The sequence below is a fragment of the Aspergillus ambiguus genome (assembly GCF_047715705.1).
Source record: "Aspergillus ambiguus strain CBS 117.58 unplaced genomic scaffold BDV59scaffold_2, whole genome shotgun sequence".
NCBI lineage: Eukaryota > Fungi > Ascomycota > Eurotiomycetes > Eurotiales > Aspergillaceae > Aspergillus > Aspergillus ambiguus.
The window spans coordinates 1,618,610-1,634,763 of record NW_027395515.1 but is presented as its reverse complement, the minus strand read 5'-3'; the positions used below and the strand labels follow the sequence as shown (position 1 = coordinate 1,634,763).

General features: G+C 54.1%; 8 protein-coding genes across 8 annotated transcripts; 7 read left to right on the top strand and 1 right to left on the bottom strand.

The window, feature by feature from the left end:
• The first annotated feature begins 857 nt into the window (after window positions 1-857).
• Window positions 858-3,536, top strand: BDV59DRAFT_169094 (aminotransferase-like domain-containing protein). Its single transcript, XM_073688182.1, has 8 exons — window positions 858-1,530; window positions 1,605-1,641; window positions 1,716-1,747; window positions 1,808-1,850; window positions 1,904-2,071; window positions 2,133-2,209; window positions 2,256-3,080; window positions 3,139-3,536. Exons 1-8 carry the CDS (start codon window positions 1,378-1,380, stop codon window positions 3,391-3,393), a joined length of 1,590 nt encoding a protein of 529 aa, XP_073552779.1. The 5' UTR covers window positions 858-1,377; the 3' UTR covers window positions 3,394-3,536.
• A 1,226-nt stretch (window positions 3,537-4,762) lies between these two features.
• Window positions 4,763-5,293, top strand: BDV59DRAFT_53693 (uncharacterized protein). Its single transcript, XM_073696574.1, has 3 exons — window positions 4,763-5,017; window positions 5,078-5,117; window positions 5,173-5,293. Exons 1-3 carry the CDS (start codon window positions 4,826-4,828, stop codon window positions 5,187-5,189), a joined length of 249 nt encoding a protein of 82 aa, XP_073552778.1. The 5' UTR covers window positions 4,763-4,825; the 3' UTR covers window positions 5,190-5,293.
• A 526-nt stretch (window positions 5,294-5,819) lies between these two features.
• BDV59DRAFT_53691 (putative serine/threonine protein kinase) lies at window positions 5,820-9,040 on the top strand. Its single transcript, XM_073696573.1, has 4 exons — window positions 5,820-6,487; window positions 6,559-6,673; window positions 6,735-6,904; window positions 6,956-9,040. Exons 1-4 carry the CDS (start codon window positions 6,038-6,040, stop codon window positions 8,798-8,800), a joined length of 2,580 nt encoding a protein of 859 aa, XP_073552777.1. The 5' UTR covers window positions 5,820-6,037; the 3' UTR covers window positions 8,801-9,040.
• Window positions 9,041-9,375: 335 nt separating this feature from the next.
• On the bottom strand, window positions 9,376-10,339 carry BDV59DRAFT_198260 (endonuclease/exonuclease/phosphatase family protein; the record flags this gene model as incomplete). Its single annotated transcript, XM_073693125.1, has 2 exons — window positions 9,376-10,243; window positions 10,302-10,339. 2 exons carry the CDS (start codon window positions 10,337-10,339, stop codon window positions 9,376-9,378), a joined length of 906 nt encoding a protein of 301 aa, XP_073552776.1.
• A 199-nt stretch (window positions 10,340-10,538) lies between these two features.
• On the top strand, window positions 10,539-11,796 carry BDV59DRAFT_198259 (uncharacterized protein; the record flags this gene model as incomplete). The annotated part of the gene is made up of 2 exons (XM_073693124.1): window positions 10,539-10,700; window positions 10,750-11,796. The coding sequence occupies 2 exons, from the start codon at window positions 10,539-10,541 to the stop codon at window positions 11,794-11,796; spliced, it is 1,209 nt and encodes a 402-aa protein (XP_073552775.1).
• Window positions 11,797-12,165: 369 nt separating this feature from the next.
• Window positions 12,166-12,688, top strand: BDV59DRAFT_198258 (glycosyl hydrolase family 76-domain-containing protein; the record flags this gene model as incomplete). The annotated part of the gene is made up of 4 exons (XM_073693123.1): window positions 12,166-12,214; window positions 12,273-12,354; window positions 12,436-12,461; window positions 12,501-12,688. 4 exons carry the CDS (start codon window positions 12,166-12,168, stop codon window positions 12,686-12,688), a joined length of 345 nt encoding a protein of 114 aa, XP_073552774.1.
• Window positions 12,316-13,344, top strand: BDV59DRAFT_169089 (uncharacterized protein). Its single transcript, XM_073688181.1, has one exon. The coding sequence runs from the start codon at window positions 12,742-12,744 to the stop codon at window positions 13,210-13,212; it is 471 nt and encodes a 156-aa protein (XP_073552773.1). The 5' UTR covers window positions 12,316-12,741; the 3' UTR covers window positions 13,213-13,344.
• On the top strand, window positions 13,345-15,875 carry BDV59DRAFT_169088 (serine/threonine-protein kinase). The gene is made up of 6 exons (XM_073688180.1): window positions 13,345-13,551; window positions 13,620-13,797; window positions 14,156-14,207; window positions 14,278-14,485; window positions 14,539-14,695; window positions 14,751-15,875. The coding sequence occupies exons 2-6, from the start codon at window positions 13,791-13,793 to the stop codon at window positions 15,545-15,547; spliced, it is 1,221 nt and encodes a 406-aa protein (XP_073552772.1). The 5' UTR covers window positions 13,345-13,551; window positions 13,620-13,790; the 3' UTR covers window positions 15,548-15,875.
• The last annotated feature ends 279 nt before the right edge of the window (window positions 15,876-16,154 follow it).

The following is a 16,154-nucleotide window of genomic DNA, read 5'->3' as shown; positions in this document are numbered from 1 at the left end:
ATAGCGTAGAATGTGGCTGGGTTCTTGCTAGCCTGGCGTATCGCCATCGGGCCGCAAGTTGGAAGTCTTGAATACTCCGCTGGCCATTCAAAATACCTCCTCTGTCGTGGGAGAGAGACCAGTGCCACGATACGGTTTTTGAGGGACCAGATTGGGCTATTGGCTAAGGGCGAGACTCTGGAGGAAATATGTGACTCTTGGTTGTATTGTTCTGACTACCTTATATATTTCAGTTCTCGCCCATGACCCCTTTCTTTTTCCTCCCTAGTCTACCTAGCCTATAATCTATCATGATATTCTTGGGTGTCTCTTGACTCCAACTATATAGATTTACGAAAAGTGTGATGGGGTAGTGCTGTGTACAACATAATGCAAGGGGGAGTCATGTCATCTTCACCACCTATGACGAGAGAGACAGTTCTACTAGGATGGATCTGTGCAGGTCGAGTATGTAAGGCAAGCTTAGCTGACCGGCAGCAGACAATTGTAGGACGAATGGTGCCCTAAAGGACTCTTCCCATCCCACCGTTTGAAAAGGATAGACACGCTGGGTGTAGTGTCCAGCAAAGTGAGCATTGAAGGAGTTCCAGGACCAGCTCACAAATAGGCGGGCGACCAAGAAGATGGATGCAGGCGCTGGTAAATATCCAGCGGCGTCTGCAGGGGCACCACACGCGTAATATGATGCAAGTGATGGTCACCAGATGGCCTTTCCTTCAAAGAAGCTTACCACAATCACGATAAGCGAGATCCGATCCCGGCGATAGCCTTATCTATGCGTGCGCGGGGTCGGATCAGGATGTTCTGGCATTCGGTACCGATTTTGATGCTGAATCTTGGAAGGATGACCGCCAATGGTCCCGATGACTGTAAATATCCATGAGTCTATTAAGCTTCCCATGACTCTCGTGGATGGAGGCGGTAAATACCGGATATTTCACAGGAATCCTTACCCGTCCCTCGTTGCATGCATATCTTCCCCGCGCCCTGTCAGTGACGAGAGGTGCATCCACCACCGCCAGGGACTCAATTAGATAACAGAAACTCCGTGAAGGCCAGTGCTGTCAGGCTGATCCCAATTCTGAAGCGGAACTTGCAGCCAAAGGGCGTGATTAGCGTTATCGGCCGGTCATGATGGCCATCGAGTTGGCCACAGACCGGAACAATCGGCGTCTGGTCGGTGACTAAGAAAAAGTCCCCATAACCACCAACACTCGGTACCATTTTGTCTCCCTCCGTCCTCTACGATTACTCTTTCGCTACCATAACCGCGCTCTCAACCTGTTCTCAGTCTGTCGGCGCTCGATTCTGCTGTAAATCTCTCACTAATATCTCCTCGTATCGCATTTGAACGCCCCATTCGACCGCTCGGACAGAATGAGCCCTCCCGCCGCCATGGATGACTCCAACGGCGCCGTTTCCTCCCACGCGCCGTTGACGGTTGAAGACATTCCCGCTCTCAGGGCGAAGAGTGCCCCGATTCCTACGGGTGTTGCGCCTGCAACCAGCAGTGATATGTTCAAAAGCCCGGTAAGTTTTCGCAATGCCATCGCAAAACAAAAAAAAAAAAAGGCGGTGTACACTAACTTGGATTGCGATGACAGGCCTGTTATACGAAGCCCAAGGCTAAGCGTTTCGATCGTAAGTCCGGCGAGCCTCCACCGCATACGGTGTTCATCATTCATACGCGGGAACGCCGTTAACAAAATGGACAGATGTCTTCTCGCTCGAGTCGAAGTCGCGAAAGGTTCGTGGGGGTGATGTATTCCGCTGAATGGATAGAGGCTCATCAGGTTTGCGCTGCTAGGTCTCGACATTGAAGGGTGCTGCACGCTATCTGAAGAACCCCGGTATGTTCTGCGGGGCGTGGCCTGCGTTGCCCATAGCTAATGTCTGTACGAAGGCCTTATCTCTCTTGGAGGTGGTTTACCCTCCCCGGAATACTTCCCTATCGAAGAGATCGACGTAAAAGTCCCTACGCCACCGGGCTTCTCGCCGGAAGCCACTCGCGAGTCGGGTAGTGTGCTGCGCGCATGCAAGGGTGACGCCGAAGCAGGCAAGGGCTTGTATGGTATGTTCCCGCGTATTGCTCAGGATTGAATATCGTTGAATCATATGCTAACCACTACCAGACCTTCAGGTCGCCCTCAACTATGGACAAGCCATGGGATCTCCTCAACTGCTCCGATTTGTCACGGAACACACCGAAGTACGCAACCAAGTTCATACGCTCGCTCGTCTCTAACTATAGCTAGATTATCCACAACCCCCCGTATGCCGACTGGCAATGCTGTTTGACGTGCGGTAGCACTTATTCGTGGGATACGGTGCTGAGAATGCTCTGCGAGCGGGGTGACTATATCATGATGGAAGAGTACACATTCTCCAGCGCACAGGAGACCGTGCTCCCACTGGGCATTAATGTTGTATCGATCAAGATGGATGAAAAGGGTCTTATCCCCGAATCCATGGACGAGCTCCTGAGCAACTGGGATGAAGCTGCGCGCGGTGCGCGCAAGCCGTTTGTGCTTTACACCATTCCTACCGGGCAAAACCCCACTGGCGCCACCCAGACCGCTGAGAGACGCAAAGCCATTTACAAGGTCGCGCAGAAGCACGATGTCTTCATCATTGAAGACGAGCCGTACTATTTCCTCCAGATGCAGCCGTACACTGGGCCCAACAGCTCCCCTGCCCCGCCGCCTACGAACCACAGGGAATTCATCAAATCGCTCATACCTTCCTATCTGAGCATGGATGTTGATGGTCGTGTGCTCCGTTTGGAGTCGTTCTCCAAGGTCCTCTCTCCCGGTTCTCGCGTCGGCTGGGTCGTCGGTTCCGAGCAGATCATCGAGCGCTTCATCCGTAACTGCGAAGTGGCGTCTCAGAACCCCAGTGGTATCTCGCAAATCATCATTTACAAGCTTCTGGATGAACACTGGGGCCACACGGGCTACCTTGACTGGTTGATCAACCTGCGCCTGTCGTATACTAACCGTCGCGATTCCATGGTTCAGGCGTGCGAAGAGCACCTGCCCAAAGAGATTGCTTCCTGGGTCGCCCCGGCAGCAGGCATGTTTGTAAGTCCCCCACACCCTCCTAACTGTGTTAAGTGCTGGAGAGACTGACAAGAATTAGCACTGGATCGAGGTCGATTGGCAGAAACACCCCGGCCTGTCTTCAGGTAAGACTCGCCAAGAGATTGAGGAAACTCTCTTCCACGCGGCTGTAGACAACGGGGTCCTCGTTTCTCGAGGAAGCTGGTTCAAGGCCGCCGACTTGAACGAGGGCAAGATGTTCTTCCGTGCTACTTTTGCTGCTGCCAGCTCGGAAGCCATCTCCGAAGCCATATCGCGATTTGGGGCTGCCCTACGGGCCGAGTTCGGTCTTTGAAGACGCAACGATATAAGAAGACAAACGTAACGGGTATTTTGCGATGCATTTGGATCTAGAGTAGAGGGGGTGGCCAGTTCTGCAAGTAAATACTAGTACTAAGCTTTTACACCTTAGATTATGTGTACCGTAATGATGCATGCATTATCTGTCCGACAAGACTATCTGATCATTTCCACTAAAAATCCATCCTGCGTTGCAGAGTGAAGCCAGAGAGTCATATGGTTGTAAAGAGGCGGTGAGACAATCCTTGCCGAGATCGGCAGTAACGTGATTGATCTCGAAGTCTAATCGAACGTTTGTTCGCCCCATCCAGTTAACTGACGTTGCTGCATCTACCTAAGGACTATTCCTGTCGAGCAGCTGTACTCGAGGACTCGGCCGTCACGAGTCATGATGCTCAATTGTATAGGATTCTTTGACGTTCGTTTGTGACTGTGATACCCCGCACTCTTTGTTTTTCGGTCTTCCGCCGGGCGTTTGTTGCATTGTTTGAAAAACCACGATTTGTTTTGTATACGCTTGACATTATCGATTGGGCATATCTCGACCGGTAGGTTCACATTTCTTACTCGGATAGTATGCGTTATTCCAGGGCGCTGTTTCCTTTCACCTACGGACACCATCAGACCGGTTTGGTGGCTCTGACTGAAGCGTCCCCTTCGGCACGTGATTCAATGCTGTAGAACAGCACTGACAATCTTCTCTAGTTATTGAACCCCTGATCTGCCATTGGAGCCTTGTATATTCCAACGTGGAGTTACCAACGGATTCAGTTTCTATCTTTGATGGGACCTTGTTTCGTCGATCGCTCACTGGAGAAAATTTATTTCTCTTCACTGGCGATATTCACGGACCAACGTCTTTGTGCCTAGGAGAACGCCTTTTAAATAAACGTGTTTCTCTCATTGGTCCAGCGTTAGCTCCCGCTTTTAGCGCCATCCAAAGTCACGCTCTTCGAACCTCAACAGTGTGATCCATTGTTCGCTCTAAGATCAGAACATACGTTGGATATAGCACCATACTTCATCCACTGACAAAACCTCCTATAGATCAGCGCACTGGGCCAGAAATAAGTGTGCTATTCTGTGCATAGTCACAGATTGTCTAGAAGAGGCAGGGTTATTTCAGCCCTAGGTGTTGCGTTCGAGTCCTATCACAACACTTTCCCTAGATCCATGGAGCGTTATATCGCCAGAGCCTTCAGTCACTGTGTATCTTCTTGACGGAAAGCACCGTGTATATCTTCGTGACTAATGTGAGTATATTATCTTTCATTCTTTTGATCCCCCCTACATCTGTTTCTTCTTCCTCCATATCCTTCCCCAGTTCCTCTCCAAACATCTTCCCCACTGTTACCTTGTCCTCAACTCGTCATTGAACTGCATAACAATGCCTGATCAGAACCCTTCAGAGAGCCCTGGAGGCCCATATGGGTTTGAATCTTCTTCTATCGCATGAAGCGCATTCTTCCGTGCTGACTTGTATCGCCTCAGTTTCCAATCTGGTCGAAGCTTCGAAGCTCGCATCTCTCCAGACAGTTCCGCAAGACCTCATTTCCAGAATACCCCTCCTTCTTCGTCTGTGCAAGCCTCACAAGGTGCTTTCAGTCTCCCACGCGAATGTAAGTATCGTGTCTTGCTTTGCCCTGCCCCGGTCCAGTTTGCTGACTTGTTGGTATTAGCAGAAATCCCTCGACCTGTGGGAAACGTCAACCCGTTTGCGTAAGTGCATCATACCAAACACTCCTGTGATAACAATTAACATGCTTGACCGCAGGTCTGTACCTAGGCTAGGGAGGTTCCATGAACATTTTGAGAACGACGGACCTGCGTATCCCCTTCCGAGTCTTGACCTTACTTTGCGCGTACAGCTGATTCCAAATTCTCTTGGTCATACCACTTCGCCATCTTTTGGTACTCTCCTCGGGTCACCAGGTCCATCGGTTCCGACAACTCCCTTCCAACCCTGCGTCCCTTCCCACGACCTTTCCGAGAATTTTCGTCAAGGACAGAACTCGGAGGGAAGTAGCCGCTCGCAGGCTAAAATCTCCAAAGAGGACATTGGACCACCGCAGCCCACAAGCGCAAATCCCTTTAGCATCAGTGGCATCTTAGGAGACGCAGAAGAACCATCATTTGCCTCATACCCTCCTCTTGCCTCCCCATTAAGACCTGAAACGCGCAGAGGCCATTCTACAGGATCCATCACATCGGCGATTAAAAGCCTCTTCTCTCATCGCACGAAGAAATCAGAAGACTCTGTTGCTGCTGGAAAGATCCCACCTACCTGCAAAACCCCATCTCATTTCCGACAACTTTCGAAATCTCTGAGCAGGTGGAAACTGCGCACGAAGAGCGACCCAATTTATAAGAACGCCGCGTTCGTATCTGGAAGAGGCGAAGCCAGTTTTCACTATATACCTCGGAATACTACACCAATTCTCGCTCTAAACGCGCATTCGATTGCTGGGCCGAACCAGGTTGAATCGCTGCCCTCTATCCACATTCGAATAGCACGACCTCTTTCACCCGTCTCGAGCGTCAGCCAGGAGTCTCTTCTGCCCCCTCTTCCAGAGAATCCCCGCCATACTCGTGATTATTCTGAAGCGAAGACCCGGTTTCCTAGACTCCACGACCTCATCATGGAAGCCCCACGTGCTTCGCAATTCCTGGACCCCACGTCTGCGATGGCGGCCGCCATCACGAAGCATAAAGCGGAGGCCATCAAGCTTGCCAAAGAACAAGCGGCTGCGGTCCAGGAGATGTGTCGTAGAGCAAAGACCGAAACGCCACCGTACGAATTCGAGGAGCTTATTGGAAAAGGCTCGTACGGTCGTGTGTACAAAGGCCACCAGCTCCCCTCTCGCAAGGTCGTCGCAATCAAAGTAATGGACATCGACTCTATGGACTACAAGTCCCTTCGCGACTTCAGAGACGAGTCCATTAAAGATTTCATCCATGAGACCAAGGTTATGAAACAGGTCAAGGACTCTGGAGCCAAGAATATCAACGAGTTGATCGAGGCTATTTCAATTCATTCGCAGCTTTGGCTGGTTTGCGAGTATTGTCCTGGTGGTAGTGTGAGAACTCTGGTGAGTCTAGTCCCCCTTCTGCGTTCCCTTTTTTGCTCACAATTGAACTAACCGTTTCATCAAACCATTAGATGCGCGCCACAGGAGATCGCCTCGACGAGAAATTCCTGATCCCAGTTGCACGTGAGCTCGCTGCTGGTTTACGTGCAATCCATGACGCTGGCATCATCCACAGAGATATCAAGGGTACGTTATTGGCTCCCCATAAAATGATGGAATGATGGATGGGGCTAACGATCTGCGACAGCTGCAAATGTACTGATCCATGAGGAAGGCCACTTGCAAATCTGCGACTTTGGAGTGGCAGGCGTTCTCCAGTCACAGAAGGACAAGCGGTCTACCTGGATTGGAACTCCCCACTGGATGCCGCCCGAGATGTTTTCCGCCCGTGGGGAGGCTCACAAATACGGAAGTGAGGTTAGTTTTCTTATAATAGCGGAGTGGAAGGCAATTCGCTGACCATGACAGATTGATGTATGGGCGTACGGATGCACGCTGTTCGAATTCGCCACCGGCAACCCTCCCAACTCGAATCTGCGCGAACGGATGCAAATCGGAAGGCAATTGAATCGTTCAACCCCGAAGTTGGACAACGTAAAATACAGCGAAGGCCTTAAAAATTTGGTGTCTTTCGCTCTTGAATCTAACCCCGCCACTCGCCCGTCGATGGCAGATATCCTCTTCCACCCGTACATTGCCAATTCCGAGGAAACATACCCAACATCTTCGCTGCGTGAACTTGTCCGCATTTACTACCAGTGGTCTCAGCGCGGAGGCCAGAGAATATCGTTGTTCCACCCCGGAGGAGCAGCAGCCGCTGAAGTTCCTGGGGTCGAACCGGACTTTGAAGAGGACTGGAACTTCAGCACCACAGATGGATTTGAGAGACGGTTCTCTGTCATTGATTTGGACCAGGTGGCCGCGTCGCTGGCAGAGATGGAACGCGAGTCCAGTCCGGCTCGCCCCCCTGAGAATGAATCATTTGATGAGCCTGTTCAAACCGCCATGACGGAAGAAGACAAGGCGAATTTTGATGAACGCGTTCGCCGTGGTGCTGAGGCTATGGAGGGTCTCTTCAACGGAGAAAAACCGAGCTACAAATACGAGACGAAGAATGACTTTGTGCCGGTGGAGCCAAAACCCCCAGCCTCTGACCTTCCCCTCCGCATGGAAACAGATCGTTCCTCGGTCACCTCCACCTTCATCGACATCGATATTGGCTCGTTTGATTCTTCACACTATGCCGCTGGACCAACGTCAGTGCAACCATTCCAGCTTGCAGATGCAGACACCATCAGAGCCAACAGGTCAAGTGGTCGTCAGCAGCGCAACTCGAACGAGGCCTACTCGCGGTCATCCAGTAGTGAGGCTGAGGCGAACAGCGACTCGGTAGACCTTACATACCAGCCCCCAAAGGGCCCACGTCCTCCGACTATGGACTGGAAATTCCCTGGCTTCATGCAGCCTCCGGCCGAGGAGTCCTCCGAGTCCGATGCGGAAAGTCCGAAACAAGAGGAGTCGCCAGAGCCCGAACCCAGCGGAAGACGGGCCACAATGGAATGGACGTTCCCTGTTATGAGCTCAAGTAGCTCGCAGGAGAGCCAGGAGACCACAGTGGACTACAACCGTTACAGTACGCTGCGGGCACCTCTGACCGCCATTCAGGAGCCTTCGATGGCCGACCGTCCTCCAAGTATCGGCGAACCGGGCGATTCTCGGCCGTCCACTTCGACGTCGGCAGGATCTAGTATTTCCACTACTTCTGACGCCGACTATGATCCATTCCGTCTCGATCGCCCCTCTACCCCTCCCAATGCTGTTATCGAGCACCAGAGATCTTCCAGCAATGAGTTCCCTGTGTTGGACTCGTCGGACAACAGCGACTACGACCGGTCCTCTGTCCTGGATGGTCCTGGGCCTGATGAAGAGGACACTCCGGTCTGGCACGAACCTGCAGAAGAGGGTACGGTCTCTCAGCCTGAGCCGTTTCCCACCGCCATTCCGTCAAAGGACTCCGAAGCCAGCGCGCCTTTCCCTAGGATTGATGAGTCTCCTATGTCCGAGCCTCTGCCCGCTGCGAGACGTGAACGCCCTCCAACCAGTGTCGATTCCATGGGACCCATTCAGTTTCCGGAGTTGCTTCCTCCGCGTCTTGAGGTGATGACAGGAAGAGCTGACGATTCAGCCATAACAGCTGAACTAGACCGGCTTCTTGGGGACTTCCTCGGTGCGCTTTCGGCCACTGGGGAGGCGTTGTCTAGGACCCGGTCAAGCGCGGATTTCGGCAAGGATCAAAGTGCGACGTCTGAGTGAATGGAGAGAGTTGGGGCGGTTCTTCATTTTTCTGCTTAGACTACAGGTTTTGCTTCAACGACTTACGACATGGATTTAGTGGGTGCGTCATGGTGTATTTGGTTCCATTTAGCTGGTCAGCAAACCGTGTACCATATTAGAGTTGGAACCTTTTGAAGTTTCTCGACTTTGTTTCTATTTAACGTAGCGCAATGACACCGAATCATTACTCGAAGTGGTATCATAGCATCAACCGTTCAGATAGATGCCGCAGGCATCTAACGAGAAAGTCTTGGTAGCCCTACTCCGTAGGCGAGGGAGGAAGCTAAGGGGGGCCGCTAGGAAGTTGAGCTGGCTGTTCGTGAGAACTGCAGGTGGAAACTGTGGAACAACGAACAACACACTTTCCAGATATACGATGGGAGTCAGGGCAGTACTTCCTGCGTTTAGAAACAGATGCATGTGAGAAGCCTTTAATATGATGGGCGTCAGAAATGAAGAGATCACACGAGAGACTGTCTCCACGGGTCTTCCTGATTATAGAGAACATTAGTTGCGGTAGTATAACCGTTCTCGATGATGTCCACACTGGCCGTTCAGATAATATCAAAATCCGCCTGTAGGCCCAAATGATCCGTCACCCACATCTCCTCCCCCTTCTCATCATCACTTTGATCAGATTGCTCGGTTGGATACTTAATCCAGACCTTCTCCCCAGCCCCAATCCTCTGCAGCTCCGTTACCCGCAGATTCCCGCAAAAGAGAACCTTGTCCATACGACTGCACCCGAAGCGCTCCCGCTTCCACGCGGACACCTGCTGACCCCAGGTGAAGCTCTCCTCGGTGCTATCCTCGCCCCCGAGCACCAGAAACGCATCCTGAAGGCCACACTCCTGCGGAGCGACTCGGTCCTCGGGGGCAAAGGCGTTCAGATCACCCGCAAGGACGGCCGCGTGGAGGACAGGGAGGGGCCGAGACTCATCCTGGCTGACAGGCGTGCCGTGCATGAAGTGGGCCGCCCGACGCAGCTGGACGGGCCGGCGCGGCGGGACAGAGACGAGACTCTCCAGATGGGTATTGCAGAGTCTCAGCGGCCCAGTGTTCGGGCCGCGTGCTATGTCTACGAAGAGTGCATCGCGCTGCATCCTGGACGCTGCGTACGGGACGCGGAACACCCGTTCGATGGGCAGCCGCTTGTCAACGAGAGTGGTGGTACCGTACCTGGCGAGCCAGTGCTGTGGGGAGTAGTCGGTGATATAGAAGTTCGTCTGGATCCAGGGCGTCGACTTGATCAGCTCTAGGTCGGAGGCCACCATCTCCTGCAGGAAGATCACCTGCGGAACCGGCGAGGGTCGCTGGGAGAGATAACGTAGGGCGGCTGCGGTGCGCTCCTTCTTGCAGGGGACCTGGAAGTCGATGTTCCATGTTGTGAGGCGGATCTGGTTCACCGGGTTGTTGTCATTACTGCTTATGCGGGGTTCGGCTGGGAGCCATGCGGGGGAGAGGTTAGTGATAGAAGGACTGGGGATTTGGCAGATCGAGATTCTTTGGGAAGCTCATGACGATGGGTGGTTGGAATGTGGGACGCAGTGGGCGCGAGAGTTCGGATAGTTGGTGGTGGAGGGAGGGTGGAGGGGCTGACATTCCCGCTGATGGTTGAGGCAGTTGCCGAGAGAGATCCTTCTATACTTCAAGTTGCTTCTACCTTCACCACCTCCCTCTTCTCCCTCGACTTCCACATCTATCATGCCACCACATCATGTCGCCTGTCGCGCTGATCTCGTCTCGTTTTGAATCCTCTCCGCAGTCCTCGTGGCAGCGGAAATGTCTCCTGCACGAGATCAAACGGCTCTATATCCAGCGTCAATACAAACAATGCGCGACACGCGCCTCTGACCTGCTTCAAACCGCCCCAGAGCCTGTAAGCCCCTCGACTGCAGTAGCTGCTGTGAACTGTCTAACAAAATCAGATCCACCCCGTCCACAAGACTTATCTCTACTTCTACAGCGCCATCTCTTACGAGGCGATGGGTCGTGCCGCGCACAACTACTCCCACAAGAAGCTCTCTCTACTCCACTCTGCATTGGACTGCTTCGTTACCTGCAGCGCGGTGCTTCCATCCCCCATCACGTCGAGCTCCCCGGAAGACGACGGCGGGTCCAGTCAATGCTCCCTCAGAGACTCGCTCATCTCAGACAGACCCTCGTCCTCGAGCAGTCTCATGAGTAGCATCACCGACATGATCGACAAGAGTATCGACAGTCCAGACGACGACCCGTTCCTCTCTGACACTGAACCCGTGGAGTCCCCTTTCACCGCGCAGCTGCACGCCGCACAACCGACCAAGCCACGTCTGGTCCCGCCTCCACTGAAGGTGCGCAAATCAACCGATAATATCAGCCTCCATCCGCTGAAGCTCTCCGCCACGGGCGACTCCGACGACTCGGCTTCATCGAGGATCAGCAACACGACGGAGCGGCCTAATCGAGTCCGACCTCCCCCACTCCCGATCAAGATCGTGCCCTTCACGGCATCTAACGCCCGCCGTCAGCGCAATGAGCGCCGCAACCCATCTCCCAAGCCACTCCATATTCCCCTGCTCGCGCACAAGGAGCCACAGGCCTCATGGATGCCAGACGTTTCCGTGACCCGCTACAATGGCAACATCCGGTCGTTGCGCGTGGAGATCAGCTCGAGTATTGCCGCCATCCATGCTCTGATCGACGAGATCACCGAACTCCAGGAGGCACGTAGAGCAACACGGAATTTCCGCCGGTCTGCGTCATTTTGGAGTTTCAGCCCGGTGAAGAAAGATAGTGCGAGGGTCCACGAGCACACTGCGCTCCTAGGACACGGTTCGACGATCCGGGAGACCAAGGAACAGCGAATTGCCAGGTTGCGTGCTGACGGCTGGAACACAGTCGGGCTGAAGGCCGTCCAGAGAGGATGGAAGGGCGCGGAGTACTACCAGATTTATTGTGCGGCGGTGCTGAGCGAGATGTATCTCGATCGGTGAAGGTGCATTGGATGTACAGGTGTGCGGGTGTTATGTTGGAGTCTGGGTTTGGGGTTTAGGCATGTTGGAGTTACATTGGCTGGCGTTTGGCTGTTTAATGAGGATCACTATGAGGCTATGAGACGTCGGGTGCATACATAAGTACCGACCAATGATAATGAGCATGGCATTGACACCAGGATTCTAACCGAGCTGTGTTTCCCATCACGGTCGATCTATTCCCAAGACGGGTCCGCGACTGCGCCGTTCCATGCTACTGCCTGCTAGACTGCCTTATAAGATCCTTAATGTCTCTCGTTGGAAGCCATTGCATGATTCCCCTTTAAGCAATAGTGTCTAATGGGGATAAGTTGGCTCGGAACGGTGGTCATGCTGACCGGCGCCGTTTCGGCCCTACAGCTTGATATCAACGATCCTCGTAAGTTGTGTAGCCAGCACCGGGCAGATCAGAGACCGGAGGAGTTGACGCACAGCAGAATCGATCAAAGACGCCGCTGCAACGACGTCCTTCAACGTGAGGAGCAACTACACGGCCAATCACACCGGCCAGATACCCGGGTATTTCCCCGGTTCATGGGCCGGGGAGCGCTTATTTACACCACACTGATGGACTGACTACTGGCACTTCACGGGGAACAGGTCCAACAACGCCGCGGTGCAGCAGGGTATGTACTAGCAGCGCGGCGACAACGACTACATTCCAGGCAACCGGAGCCAGTGGGCCAGCAACGACGACCAGCTTATGTGGGGGTTAGCCGCGATGACCGCGGCGGAGATGGACTTTCCTGCGGACGATGACAAGCCGTCGTGGAAGACAATGGCGCAGAACGTCTTCGACGCCATGGCGCAGCGATGGGAGGACGATGGTGACTGCGGTGGTGGGCTGCGCTGACAATTTGGCCGTGTCAGTAGGGATACTCATTTAAATCGGCACAGGATAACGGCATGTTCTTTCAGCTGGCGGCGCGTCTCGCATGGCAGACCAACAACCAGACGTATGTCGAGTGGGCGGGAAAGGTCTGGGGTTGGAGTGAGGCGGTCCGGCCGGTGCAGAATGATCCTTGGTCGGTGAAGGATTCCACCTCAACCGAGAACCACTGCGGCGGACATCATGCCCACGCTGAAGAGCTCTGCAGTTGGTGCGGCGAAGCAATGCAGTGGTGGCGCGGATGGAACGCTCTACGGGCGACGCTGGTACCAGGCGAAATGGGATGGGACGGCGAATATGATGGAGCGGGCGAGCGCGACGAGTCTCTTTGCGGCGTATTGTATTTGGTACGGGAGCGGGATGCGGTGGGGGCGATCCAGGCCACCAACGATGACCGCAGGGCGAGGGAGAGGGAGAGTGATGGTGATGGCGAGACGGGTGGAGGCCTCGTCTGGGAGGGTCAATGGTGGTTAGGATGGTGGGAGTAGTGGGAGTGATGTATCAGATGGTGCGATGGGTGAAGAGGGATGATGAGTGTACTACGAGTATACGCGTCTTGGGAAGGTTCCATGGGTGGCAGTTGCCCATCTGGATCGGAGGAGGTATCGAGTGAGGCTGAAACAGGAAGGCCCCCGCTTCTCCACGGGCCAGACTTCTTCGTCTTCTATTCTCTCCTCTGACTCTCTCTTCCTTCTCTCCTCTTCTTCTCCCTCCTGTTGTGTATACCCCAGTCTCTCCCGTTGTCCTGCTCTCCTGTTCTCCTCCTCCCCCGTCGATCATCCCTGATCTCCTGGTGATCTGATCTCCCGCACAGCCCCCTCCATCCTGTAAGTCAACCACTTTCTCCCCTATACCTCTCAGCTCTCGAATCCCCAGCTTACTCTCCTTTGTTCAGTTCTCCAAACCCTCTCTGTCACTCCGGTCTCCCCCCTCGGCCTCCTTCATACTACTCACTACCCTCCCCTCGGTGCCCCGCTATCCCCTCGCGTGCGGGGTCTGTCCCATCTGTCGCACACGCCATTTTGCTTCTCTGGACCCCTCCATCCGGTCCTATAGTGCCTTCACCATGAGCTGTGAGTTCCACTACAACGCCTAACTCGCTCCTGTTCTGTGCTCTTCTCTTCGAATACCCCTCCATGCTTCCGTTCCATCGAGCCAATCGCTCCCTGATGGTTCCCCCCCATTGTTGACACTGCTGGGTTTCGTGGTTCATCCGAAATCCTGGAGCCTACGGCTGATCAATTACCGTCATGCTGCTCCCAGCAACGGTGTCGCTGGAGCTGGGGCTCAATACCCTAGTCGGTCTTTGTACCCTCGCTGGCTTCCTGTACTATGGTCCGAATCCTTGTCGTCATTCCGCGGGACCTCGGTCTCCAATTCCTTGTCTTTTTGCATGCGCCATCCCACCCATGCTGACCGCCGCCCACACAGTCTCAAACATGCTCAATAAGCTTTCGGGGCAGCCCGAAAGCTACGAAAAGAAGTACGATCCCCTTCGCGCGCCCTCTCCGTCGGTGCAACCAGTGATAATAACCCATGCTGTAATGCAACAGAGCGCAGTATAAGTTCGGCAGGACCCTTGGCGCCGGAACATACGGCATTGTCCGCGAGGCCGAATGTAGCGCCGGAAAGGTCGCTGTGAAGATCATTCTGAAGAAGAACGTCAAGGGGAACGAGCGCATGGTCTACGATGAGCTGGAGATGCTTCAGGCCCTCAATCACCCCCACATCGTTCACTTTGTAGACTGGTTCGAATCGAAAGTGAGTCCATGCTCGTCACCTATCGCGCGTCGCAGCCACTAATCTTGCCCCAGGACAAGTTCTATATTGTCACCCAGCTGGCCACCGGCGGCGAACTGTTCGACCGCATCTGCGACTACGGCAAGTTTACCGAGAAGGATGCCTCGCAAACAATCCGACAGGTGCTGGATGCCGTCAACTACCTGCATGAGCGCAACATTGTCCACCGGGGTGAGCTTCCTTTCACTTGCCCCTCTCCCTTCCTAGACCGCTAACCAGACCGCAGACCTGAAACCGGAGAACCTTCTCTACCTGACACGCGAACCGGAGTCGCCTCTCGTCCTGGCCGATTTCGGCATCGCTAAGATGCTAGAAAACCCCTCGGAAGTCCTCACCAGCATGGCGGGATCGTTTGGCTACGCCGCGCCAGAGGTCATGCTTAAGCAGGGTCACGGCAAGGCCGTTGACATGTGGTCCCTGGGTGTGATCACCTACACGCTTCTATGCGGTTACTCGCCCTTCCGGTCGGAGAACCTCTCCGATCTGATCGAAGAGTGCCGTTCCGGCCGCATCGTCTTCCACGACCGTTACTGGCGGGATGTCTCCCAGGATGCCAAGGACTTCATCATGACCCTCCTCCAGCCCGACCCCTCTCACCGCGTCAACTCCGAGGTCGCCCTCAAACACCCGTGGCTGACGGGTGAGTCGGCAAGCGATCGTGATCTGCTGCCTGAAATCCGTGCCTACATCGCTCGCTCCCGTCTGCGCCGAGGCATTGAGATCATCAAGCTCGCCAACCGCATCGAAGCGCTCAAGATGCAAGAGGACGATGAGGATATTCCTAGCCCGGCTGATATGGCCGCCTCTGCCAGCGCTGATGCTGCTGATTCGACGCAACGCTCCGCGGCTGGTGCTGCCGCCCCTGCTGATGGTGCACCGGGCCCTACTACAAAGAAGCGGAGTTTGAGCAAGATCGCGCGGGGAGCCATTTTCCGCGAGGTTGTGCTCGCCAAGGTCCGCGAGATGAAGGAGAACGAGGAACGGGAGCGGCTGGAGCGCGAAGCCCGAGAGAAGGTCCACTAATAAGGCTCTAATTTGCGAGTTGGCGTTTTCCCTGAGTGACCGTCAGTCGATACATCGAGCTATTTCTGCTTTCTATCTCGATCCCCCCAAGATGCATGGGATGACGGCTCACGTTTTTGAATTATCTTGTGAATATTATTCCCATGATTCCCCGTCTATAATCACATGGAGTGCACATGCTGTTTTGAATGTCCTGTTGGTCTGGTCTGTTGGGGCGAATGTATGTAGAATGGATTCAATATGACTGGATCAGGTGACCGGGTGACCAGGAGCAGGTGATCTCCCGCGGAGCCTCTTCTTTATCACTTCGGCCTCGACTCTTGCGTTCGTTCTCTCTATCCTCTCGCTCGTATGGGTGTCGTCTCTGGCGTAGTTGATTTCCCATTCCAGACCATCTTGAGCGATCGACTCTCGCCCACGCCGCGTCGTCCTCAAGTTGTCACCGCTGTGTGTGGATCTCCCCGCGGTGTCAGACGTCATACATCTCGACTACGCAGCCTCAAGTCCGCCCCGAGTCTCTTGAATTGCTCTCCCCCGAAGAAACACTGTGATCAGGTCCCCGACACCACCGCAATCTGTATATACTGTTCGTGAAGCCGATCCGTCA

Bases quoted from the DNA above. Each gene is read 5' to 3' on its own strand.
- BDV59DRAFT_169094 (XM_073688182.1), top strand. From the start codon at position 1,378: ATGAGCCCTCCCGCCGCCATGGATGACTCCAACGGCGCCGTTTCCTCC. The intron at 1,851-1,903 runs GTATGTTCTGCG...GTCTGTACGAAG, and splicing joins ACGCTATCTGAAGAACCCCG to GCCTTATCTCTCTTGGAGGT. The intron at 2,072-2,132 runs GTATGTTCCCGC...AACCACTACCAG, and splicing joins AGCAGGCAAGGGCTTGTATG to ACCTTCAGGTCGCCCTCAAC.
- BDV59DRAFT_53693 (XM_073696574.1), top strand. From the start codon at position 4,826: ATGGGTTTGAATCTTCTTCTATCGCATGAAGCGCATTCTTCCGTGCTG. The intron at 5,018-5,077 runs GTAAGTATCGTG...TGTTGGTATTAG, and splicing joins TTTCAGTCTCCCACGCGAAT to CAGAAATCCCTCGACCTGTG.
- BDV59DRAFT_53691 (XM_073696573.1), top strand. From the start codon at position 6,038: ATGGAAGCCCCACGTGCTTCGCAATTCCTGGACCCCACGTCTGCGATG. The intron at 6,488-6,558 runs GTGAGTCTAGTC...TCAAACCATTAG, and splicing joins GTGGTAGTGTGAGAACTCTG to ATGCGCGCCACAGGAGATCG. The intron at 6,905-6,955 runs GTTAGTTTTCTT...TGACCATGACAG, and splicing joins CTCACAAATACGGAAGTGAG to ATTGATGTATGGGCGTACGG.
- BDV59DRAFT_169089 (XM_073688181.1), top strand. From the start codon at position 12,742: ATGTTCTTTCAGCTGGCGGCGCGTCTCGCATGGCAGACCAACAACCAG.
- BDV59DRAFT_169088 (XM_073688180.1), top strand. The intron at 14,208-14,277 runs GTACGATCCCCT...GTAATGCAACAG, and splicing joins CCCGAAAGCTACGAAAAGAA to AGCGCAGTATAAGTTCGGCA. The intron at 14,696-14,750 runs GTGAGCTTCCTT...ACCAGACCGCAG, and splicing joins GCGCAACATTGTCCACCGGG to ACCTGAAACCGGAGAACCTT.